Source organism: Mixophyes fleayi, chromosome 7 (assembly GCF_038048845.1).
Source record: "Mixophyes fleayi isolate aMixFle1 chromosome 7, aMixFle1.hap1, whole genome shotgun sequence".
In the NCBI taxonomy this organism is placed as follows: Eukaryota; Metazoa; Chordata; class Amphibia; order Anura; family Limnodynastidae; genus Mixophyes; species Mixophyes fleayi.
This window is the reverse complement of record NC_134408.1, coordinates 150,395,994-150,406,845: the sequence shown is the minus strand read 5'-3', so window position 1 is coordinate 150,406,845 and position 10,852 is coordinate 150,395,994. Positions and strand designations below refer to the sequence as shown.

Here is a 10,852-nt window from a genome sequence, read left to right as displayed (position 1 = left end):
ATAATGTAATATGTAACAACAATAACACTTGAAAATGGTCCACCACCACTGTATAAAATTCTTTCACTCTTCACCGTGAATATCAAATGCATAAATAGAGATACACCAGTGTTCTTCCCACTTCCAACCACTTAGGGTATATGCTTACAGATCACAAAACGCTTCTCGAATTAAGACTTATACTCCTGCTGTTCCTTCCTCTGAACCATGAAAACAGATCTCCATAAACGGATGTTCGAGCATGTGAATAGAGAAATGACACCAGAGGAGGGACCTCGTGCATTAATAGCAGCACAATGGGTCAGTGGTTAACACTTCTGCCTCACAGCACTGGGGTCATGAGTTCGATTCCCGACCATGGCCTTATCTGTGTGGAGTTTGTATGTTCTCCCCGTGTTTGCGTGGGTTTCCTCCGGTTGCTCCGGTTTCCTCCCACACTCCAAAAACATACTAGTAGGTTAATTGGCTGCTATCAAATTGACCTTAGTCTCTCTCTGTCTGTGTGTGTGTGTGTGTGTGTGTGTGTGTGTGTGTGTGTGTGTGTGTCTGTATGTGTGTTAGGGGATTTAGACTGTAAGCTCCAATGGAGCAGGGACAGATGTGAGTTCTCTGTACAGCGCTGTGGAATTAGTGGCGCTATATAAATAAATGCTGATGATAATTAACTCAAAAAAACTTATTTTAATCTCATAAAATCAATAAAACCCACTAATCTCGAAAACATTCATCAATGACATCTCTTATGTATGAACCAAACGTCAGTGTAAATCACAGCAAATGTAGGATCCAGGATAGATGATGATATCCTGCTGCAGCTCCGAACCACCAATATGGTGTAACCATAATACCCTAGTATTCACCGCACCTTATACCCAGCAAAGAGCAATCTTCACTATGACGCCAGTAAGGACCACATAGCCGCAAAATTGCTGGTATTTAATTTTTGGATTAATTTGACTGGACGTAGTTTATGGATTATATACTAACTGAAGTGGGAAATATAGCCTGTTAAAATTTACAGTCTTTTCTAATAATTACTGATTAAAAATATAGGTGTATTATTTACAGTAAGACTAATTTACCCAATACTTAACATTAACCACCATCTATACCCGGGCGGGGTACCAATTTACAGAGGTGATAGAAACGACAGGCAGTAGGACGAAAAAAATAAACGAAACTCACCTGCCCGACTCCTAATAAATGCTGAATGAGCTTAAGAATTACCAAACAAGTCCCCGACAGTGGGCTAAGAAATCACGATCAGCAGTAATAACGGCAGCCTGTGTTGACATCAATTTAAATTGCAACCTATATATATTGTTCTGTCATTATTAAGGTCAGTCATTTATTAGGAGTCGGGCAAGTGAGTTTAGTTTTTGTTTTTTGGTGGTAGTCACTGCCGGTGTTATCAGCACCATTAAAGTTACTACCACAACATTACCCAGCAAGAGGACATTGCGTTTTGATACATTAGTACACAATCTGCTATATTTATTGATTATGTACATTTAAATGACGTCCACAGATCTCCAGGAAATAAGTGTCATCAATGAAATTACTATGTAATATTTCATCTTTGGAAAAGATCATCTACAGATCCCTCCAGTTAACTAATCACAACCCAGTCTGCATAGAATGACAGATACGGCCCAATCCGTCAGCTGTAGAGGGAATGGTCTCGTGAATGAACGCCATTTTCTAGAAGTCCATTGTCCAAACCCTGAGGATTACTGCTGCATTTCCAGAGTCTGCCGTACCCGGTCTCTCCGGGCGGTATACGGGGCATGCTTTAACCGCAGTTTCTGTTTGGGAAATAAATTGCCACTTGGTGCATAAATGGCTTCCCCCTGCTTGCCCATAATAGCCCGCAGGATCTGATTACGTGCCAGTATTTTATCATAAAACTCCAGCCCACCCTGGGAATAGGATTTAGAAATTGTGGCCACTTTCTGGTCAGACTTGAACTCCAGCCACTGATTCAACGCGTCATCGCACAAGAAATACAGTGTAAATCCGACCACAACGGCGACTAAATTAAACACCCCCCTCAATAACACAGGGCCAGAATACAGACCAAGGAGCTGCTTACAGGCCACGCTGGAGAGACAGACTCCAGATAGACAGAGAGGAGCCACGGAAGCCTGTAGTATAGGACCATTTATCTGTGCATGTACAGCTTCCCGGGCTAAGGAGAACTTCTGAGCGTCTTCAGATAAGGTTAGGGAGTCTCTTAAACTGGTTCCAGCTTCACTATTCCAGTCCACCTCCTGTCCGTTAATCACTAAAACGCGATTAACAATTCCAGCCCCGTTCTCCTCCGTGTGGTTGTAGTTTGCAGGAATACCAACCAGACACCCCTGAGGGAGCCAGGGTATGCCAACGCTCACAGGTTGGAACCCATAGGCTGAGAAGGGAGTGTAACCAGACGATGACCCCACGTGCGTCTCTTCTAAGACAACTTGGAAAAGTCTCTGCTGTTTGTCATTGAGCTGAGACAACTCTCCCTTTGTCCAGCCCTGATACACCTTCCTGAAGGTTTGCTCTGGGAAAACATGGTAGGATATATTGACTGCAAAGAGGCCAAGAGAAGACAAGCCGAGCAGCTTCCCTTTGTACCTCCGAGTGAATGTGCAGAGCTTCATGAAAAGCGAGTACGCCATCTCCCCAAAGCCTGGCAAAAAGAAAATGTATAGTTAGAAATATTCAGACATCATTACTATCCTCTGACCATGCGTCTTCTGGGCTGTGAGACACAGGGAGCTGGTATAGGTACCACTGATCCCTATGCTAAAAGGGGAATGTACACAAGAAAATGAAATGGGTTATTCACTTATGGACAATCCACATTAAATAAGCATAAATGTCGGCCTGTATCTTTTATGTGGGTTGTTTGATTAAGGAGGATAACCAGACTTATAACTCTGAGTTTAATAATACAAGACAAAATACAGTTTTACTTAGCTTCGATCCTAACGTTAGGTGGGTCCACTCTCCTACTAAGACAAGCCTGTTCTAGGCCTACGAGCAAGCCCAAATGGGAAAATCATGGAGGATATAAGTGCAACATTCTCTTCTACTCTGTACTTTGAAAGACCCTCTCTCAATCCTCCAAACTACTATCAGCGGCCAGTGAATTCCTCTGCTCCACCTTTCAGAGGCCACTAAAGTTTATATCTCAAGAACCTATTGTTAAAGGGAAACTGAATTTAAAATTTGACTTTAAAAGCAATTATTACCATTCACAAATATAAATGGTAACTTTTAGCAAAACTTAATATATTTGACAAACTTTGATTGCAGGATTTTTTTTCCTGCGTACATCAGACTCCTGTCTTTATATGGCTTCTACAAGTGTAAAACGGCTGATAACATAGAACAATAGCTTGTACTCAGCTGCATAGTAAATGGAAACACAATAGACTTGTACAAAACTAAAATATTAATAACTTTAAAAAATGGTATATTATAGGACAGATTAGCAAAGCGTTGTGACTATGCAGCTTTATTAGCATGTGACAGAGCCCATGGACTACCACAGTGGAGGCAGCCATTTTCTGGGCTGGACCAACATCCATGGAGGTACAGGGTATCATGTAATGAGTGTAGTCCGAGTCTGTGCACAGACCTGACCTCAACATGATACTACATATATGATCACATACAGTATCCTGGTACTACATACAGTGCAGGAGGTCTGAGAGCTCTCCTGTGGGTGTCTGTGACAGTTACCCCCCAGCACCTGCACTGACCTCCAGCTTGTGAGCTTCCACCGTAATCCGCGGCCGAGAGCAGTCGCAAAGACGCAGACGGAGCACGCTGCGTGACGTCACCCGGAGGATACATTGTATCAATGTGATTGTAGCGGAAACATTCCTGGCTCGGTGGGCAGGAGAGCCGCAGGCGAAATGACACTGTACACTTGTTTTCCTGTACATTTGTCCCAGTCTCAGGGCAATCAGATCACAGTAGTGGAGTGTGTATAATAATAGTGTACACTGGATACAAGTCAGATGCAAAGTAAGTCGTTTGAGTGACTTTAAGGGAATGTAAATCCCCCAAATGCTTTGGTTTTAGCAGAAACTCGTGTTCTGTAAATATTTGTGGGGCATTTATAAGAAAAGCAACTGTTAAACACAAATGGGCAGAAATACCGTGAAACAATTTATTTTAACATTTTGTTTTAATAAAGCAGTATTTTTTTTCTATAGTTTTCAGTGCTTTTACTGGAGTTATCTTTGTGACATTAAAAGTGAGTGTAGGTGAAATGCACTTTATTTATATACTAAATTATTGTCTGCTCAGAAACTTAGCTGAGAAAAATGTGTGGTAGAATACCACAACTTCCTGGGTAGCCGGAAAAAGTGCACAATATGTCTGAGGTGTATTCAAAGCCAACACAGCTCAAATGTAGCAGTGTGTGTTCTGTTCTCTCTCTTTCTCTCTCTTTTTATTGCTGTCACGCTTAATAGAAAACTGTAGTATAATTATCTAAGTGAATTAGGAGTTTGAGATCCAGCAAAATAATCTGACAGTTATGAATGTTCAGTATTAGCAGCAGCTGTAATATTTCTTTCCTACCATCAGAGGGTGCTTATTGCTTTGTATTTTAAATGACACCATTGATCTCGTAGCATAAAGCATTCTAAGCACCTGAAACAAAACTGCTGTAATATTAAACAAACAACAACAAAAAAAAACCATACCTCCCCAGGTGCCTCCATCAATCTTGACCTCAATATTTCAATTATGCAAATATTCAGCTAAAATTAACTCCAAGCATAAAACAATCACTTCAGCGGGAAAAAAGATCACTTTTGTTATTATACAAATGGGCTTTTTTTTTTTTTTTTCTACCAGAAACCAGATGTACAGAAAGTTCTGAAGATCAAAGAAAAGAAAATGTAAAGAACTGATGATGTCCTGCAGAGACACACACACCACCCAGTTTCAACCTACAGTCACTATGAGGAGCACTGCTAAACAGTTTAGCCCTTTCACTGCCACAGAGGTAAGTGTTATGCCCGTGCATTACTGTTTCTAGGCAACTATGGGTGTCAGAGTTACGTAATGTATTGATCTGCCCTCTAGAAGCGATAGGATGTCCTTCCAGCCATCCAGTCATTTCAGAGAGACCTTGTCCACAATCATCACATGTTCTGCTCCTGTTCACTGAGTGGAATGGTCTCTCCTGTGAGTGAAAGGACAACATTCTGGTTGTCCCATCACTCGATGCCCCAGCAGATGTTTTCTCTATGTAAACTACATTTTAGTTTAGGCAGTCATATATAGAGTGGTCGCCCAAATACCCCCTATTTGTGATGCTTTAGGTGCTTCAGAAGCCAAAGTTAGATGAGGCACCTGTACGTTCGTACAAAATACCACATCAGCAATGGTTTTATGTTAGTTTATTGTAATTTACTGCTGTTTCATAACAAAACGTGAATAAAGACTTATTGTAACTTAAAAAAAAGGACAGTAGCTGCAGTAGGGGGCTGGGGCAAATGCAGTGTTTAGGTTCTTCAGGAGAACTTCTGTTCAAACAGTGGCAACACCGGTGGTAGTCAGTTTCATGGTACTGACTACCCCGACAACATAGATAACGACATGAGGAGTCTGATTAAGTACTACAACGACCTGCAAAGAAAACTTCTTACCGGAATGAAGATGACTTCAGACCCGACTCATTGTGTCGACGACTGCAGAAATTGACGCCATGACAAAAAGCGACTTGGTTTAAAGCAAGACCCGATTGTCATTTCTGTCCTGTAAGTATTATGTTAGGTGTTAGGGGTATTAGGGTTAACCTTAGGGGTAATAGGGTTCACCCTAATACCCCTAACACCTAAGATAATAATATTTGTTGTACCTGCTATATATGCCTGATATTGTCACCAGCACGGAGTGATCACTGTCTTAATATTTTTGTATGACAAAGATAAGTGGTCGAGTGAGTATCTGGTGTTAGTGCACAAGAAAAGTCACCGGTACTTCTCCATCATCATCATAGCATCATCACCATCATCATCATCATCATCATCATCATCACCAATGTCGTCTTTGCTGACATCATCCTCATCTCCATTGGAAGAAAAAAACGTGAAGACTATTTTGCTTCTTTACATTTACTCAGTTTGCACCTGAAACGTCTAACAAATTCCTTATTTGCAAGAATAGTAAAATTATTATTTATTACCATTTATTTATATAGCGCAACTAATTCCGCAGCGCTGTACAGAGAACTCGCTCACATCAGTCCCTGAGGACTTTTTTTCTTCCCCGTTTTGCTCATGTTCTTAACGATTGGAGATGTTACATCTGACAATGGTTTGAATATCGCTGCAGCATTACGGGATAAATACCCGGGATCCCGTGATTTGCTCATGTTCTTAACTTCATTGTACAGAGATTCTAACATACTTACCAAGATTCAGTACTGAATATATATCACCGATGTCATGGAAGATCTGTGTCCACTTTTACAGATCACATTGTGCAAGAAATTCCACGTTCTACAAACAGCTCATATGTGATCTTCCAGCGCGGTGGAATTTTCCTGTGGCTGAGAGACCTCTGAGCAAAGAAAAACCACTGATGACTGGTGGTAAAATTCGCCTGTGAGAACGCTCGCTGAGCACCAGGACTGGAGCGCATCAGATATATGGACATTGTGTCCCATTGCCTCTATCTGCCAACTGAACTGTTCTCATCGCGCTGTGTTAGTTTATGTTACTTTTGTTAACACGCGTGTGCAAAATTATGCAATTTTTCCCCCCCGCGTATTTTAGGTTATCGATTGTGTGTTATAAGGGTTTATTTTTAAATGTTGCCAGGTGGGAAAGAGAAGACAAACAATGGTCTGACTAGACACTAGTCCCTTAATATCTTTGCATTGGACAAGAACAAATGGAATATAGAGTTCTTTTAAGTACATCTGAATGACATAAAATGCAGTTTGATCTGCTGGCCTGGTCCTTTGTCATGGTAAGAGGAGTAATGCAGTATTGATAACCCAGTTTACTGAAATTTCCATCAGACCGTTCAGGACAAGGTTTATAAAGCGATCGTTTACTATATGATCTGACAGATATAAAGTCATTCAGCCTTAATCTGTGATTGAGTGAGATTCTGCTCAGTGACCAGCAGGGGGAGCAGTATACAGTAATGCTGTGCAGCTGTAGGGCTGATACATTATTGCACAGAAGCATTGATGATGCTGTGACTCCTGAATGCTTTTTGCTGAGACACAATATTTTTATTGTTCTTTGATTTCTACCAATCAGTATCTGATAAAATAGATTTGGGTTGGGCGTTCCCTATTCAATTACTCTCTGTATAACACTTTCAAATCCTCAAGATTTTTATAAATACTTTCAGATAAGACACTGGATTCAGAGCTACTCAGGCCGATCCCATCTTATTTCTCTGTCATCTGCTCTTGTTTCTAGGCTTGTCTCCCAGAACCAGAAGTGCAGCATCACATGGGGGTATAACTTCATTTTAATAGCCAAGAAACCAAGAAAATCTAACTGGGACGCTGGCTTAAAAACTTCTCTCACAAAAGAAGACTAGGTGGGAATCTTTAGGGACAGCTATCGAACATCTAAATGCATTAACCATTCAGAAAGGTTCATTAAAATATTACATAGAGCATATCTCACTCTATCAGGGTTTCCCAAACCCAGTCCTCAGGGCTCCCTAACAGGGCAGGTTTCTGGATCACATGTGACATAATTAGGACCACCTGTGGATCTGTTACAATGTGTCAGTCAGTAATGAATACACCTGTGCTCCAGCAAGGAGATATGGAAAACCTGCACTGTTAGGGAGCCCTGAGGACTGGGTTTGGGAAACCCTGCTCCAGTTAGATAACACAAAATATGGCCTGACCATTCACAGCATTGCTGGAGACAATGGGCTAGATTTACTAAGCTGCGGGTTTGAAAAAGTGGGGATGTTGCCTATAGCAACCAATCAGATTCTAGCTGTCATTTTGTAGATAGTACTAAATAAATGAAAGCTGAGATCTGATTGGTTGCTATAGGCAACATCCCCACTTTTTCAAACCCGCAGCTTAGTAAATCTAGCCCAATGTGGTTGTATCGGTGACTTGTTGCATGTGTTTTGGGATCATCATGGGCAGCATCGGTGGCTCAGTGGTTAGCACTTCTGCCTTACAGCACTGGGGTCATGAGTTTGATTCCCGACCATGGCCTTATCTGTGAGGAGTTTGTATGTTCTCCCCGTGTTTGTCAATTTGACCTTAGTCTGTGTGTTAGGGACTTTAGATTGTAAGCTCCAATGGGACAGGGACTGATGTGAATGAGTTCTCTGTACAGCGCTGCAGAATTAGTGGCGCTATATAAATAAATGATGATGATGATCATCATCATTTCCCTGTTACTTTACCGTCACATAACAAATGTGTCACCAGACATATCCTCATTGCCGCTAGGACAGCTATAGCCCAGAAGTGGAAGAACCTGCAGCTCCAGTACTATGTAAAGTAATAGTGAAAGTCCAAAGAAGTTTAGAATTAGAAACTTTAGGACAGGAGCACCCAGCCTCATCGTCACCCCCACAAGAGAAGTGGCAGCGTTGGCATCGTTGTAGCACAGAGGGTGCAGACTAATACTAAGAGTTGGTGTTTAATACTTTTTATTTTCACCTGTGTCTCTTATATTATGTTCTGTATATTGCTGCTGTATGTATATGTTTGTTGCACTGATGTTTTCATTGATATTATTGATGCTGAGAATCTGTGTTTCCACTTTGAATGTCTGATATGAATATGTTGTATGTAGCCCTTTGTACCTTTAACTTATCCCAACCTTCCCTTTTTTTATTCTGTTCCCCACCGTTTACTTTAACCTCAATAAAAACTAATAAGAAAAAGAAAGAAATACTCTGTGTGGACGGAGTTTGGGATCTGTTGTCACAGATTTTGTCTTCCAGTCTCTGTCACTGCGGTGACGGTTTCAGAACATTGCAGCGAGCGTCAGTCAGGACACTGATTTTGTGTAATATGAGAAAGTTCACGTAGAACCGAATATACAACCATATTATGCTGCGGACGACGGCTCCCAAGAGGGCACTTATTAATGATGCAAATGGATTTCTGTGATGCAGCACAGATCTCTAATTACTGTACCGCAATGTACGGAATATCCGGCACGGATCACTAATTACTGTACCGCAATGTATGGAATATCCGACACACATCTCTAATTACTGTACCGCAATGTATGGAATATCCGGCACAGATCTCTAATTACTGTACCGCAATGTATGGAATATCCGGCACAGATCTCTAATTACTGTACCGCAATGTACGGAATATCCGGCACACATCTATAATTACTGTACCGCAATGTATGGAATATCCGGTACGGATCACTAATTACTGTACCGCAATGTATGGAATATCCGGCACACATCTCTAATTACTGTACCGTAATGTATGGAATATCCGGCACAGATCTCTAATTACTGTACCGCAATGTATGGAATATCCGGCTCAGATCTCTAATTACTGTACCGCAATGTATGGAATATCCGGCACAGATATCTAATTACTGTACCGCAATGTATGGAATATCCGGTACGGATCACTAATTACTGTACCGCAATGTACGGAATATCCGGCACACATCTATAATTACTGTACCGCAATGTATGGAATATCCGGTACGGATCACTAATTACTGTACCGCAATGTATGGAATATCCGGCACACATCTCTAATTACTGTACCGCAATGTATGGAATATCCGGCACAGATCTCTAATTACTGTACCGCAATGTATGGAATATCCGGCTCAGATCTCTAATTACTGTACCGAAATGTATGGAATATCCGGTACGGATCACTAATTACTGTACCGTAATGTATGGCATATCCGGCACACATCTATAATTACTGTACCGCAATGTATGGAATATCCGGCACAGATCTCTAATTACTGTACCGCAATGTATGGAATATCCGGCTCAGATCTCTAATTACTGTACCGAAATGTATGGAATATCCGGTACGGATCACTAATTACTGTACCGTAATGTATGGCATATCCGGCACACATCTCTAATTACTGTACCGTAATGTATGGAATATCCGGCACACATCTCTAATTACTGTACCGCAATGTATGGCATATCCGGCACACATCTATAATTACTGTACCGTAATGTATGGAATATCCGGCACACATCTATAATTACTGTACCGTAATGTATGGAATATCCGGCACACATCTATAATTACTGTACCGTAATGTATGGAATATCCGGCACACATCTATAATTACTGTACCGCAATGTATGGAATATCCGGCACAGATCACTAATTACTGTACCGAAATGTATGGAATATCCGGCACAGATCACTAATTACTGTACCGCAATGTATGGAATATCCGGCACACATCTCTAATTACTGTACCGTAATGTATGGAATATCCGGCACAGATCTCTAATTACTGTACCGCAGTGTATGGAATATCCGGCACACATCTCTAATTACTGTACCGTAATGTATGGAATATCCGGCACAGATCTCTAATTACTGTACCGTAATGTATGGAATATCCGGCACACATCTCTAATTACTGTACCGTAATGTATGGAATATCCGGCACAGATCTCTAATTACTGTACCGTAATGTATGGAATATCCGGCACGGATCACTAATTACTGTACCGCAATGTATGGAATATCCGGCACACATCTCTAATTACTGTACCGTAATGTATGGAATATCCGGCTCAGATCTCTAATTACTGTACCGCAATGTATGGAATATCCGGTACGGATCACTAATTACTGTACCGCAATGTATGGAATATCCGGTAC

General features: G+C 41.2%; 1 protein-coding gene across 1 annotated transcript; it reads right to left on the bottom strand.

The window, feature by feature from the left end:
- Positions 1 to 922: 922 nt before the first annotated feature.
- TMEM177 (transmembrane protein 177) lies at positions 923 to 4,830 on the bottom strand. Its single transcript, XM_075181127.1, has 2 exons — positions 3,753 to 4,830; positions 923 to 2,674 (listed from the first exon to the last, which is right to left on the bottom strand). The coding sequence occupies exons 1-2, from the start codon at positions 3,844 to 3,846 to the stop codon at positions 1,731 to 1,733; spliced, it is 1,038 nt and encodes a 345-aa protein (XP_075037228.1). The 5' UTR covers positions 3,847 to 4,830; the 3' UTR covers positions 923 to 1,730.
- Between the last annotated feature and the right edge of the window lie 6,022 nt (positions 4,831 to 10,852).

Bases quoted from the DNA above. Each gene is read 5' to 3' on its own strand.
- TMEM177 (XM_075181127.1), bottom strand. From the start codon at position 3,846: ATGTATCCTCCGGGTGACGTCACGCAGCGTGCTCCGTCTGCGTCTTTG. The intron at 2,675-3,752 runs GTCAGTGCAGGT...TCTTTTTGCCAG, and splicing joins TGGAAGCTCACAAGCTGGAG to GCTTTGGGGAGATGGCGTAC.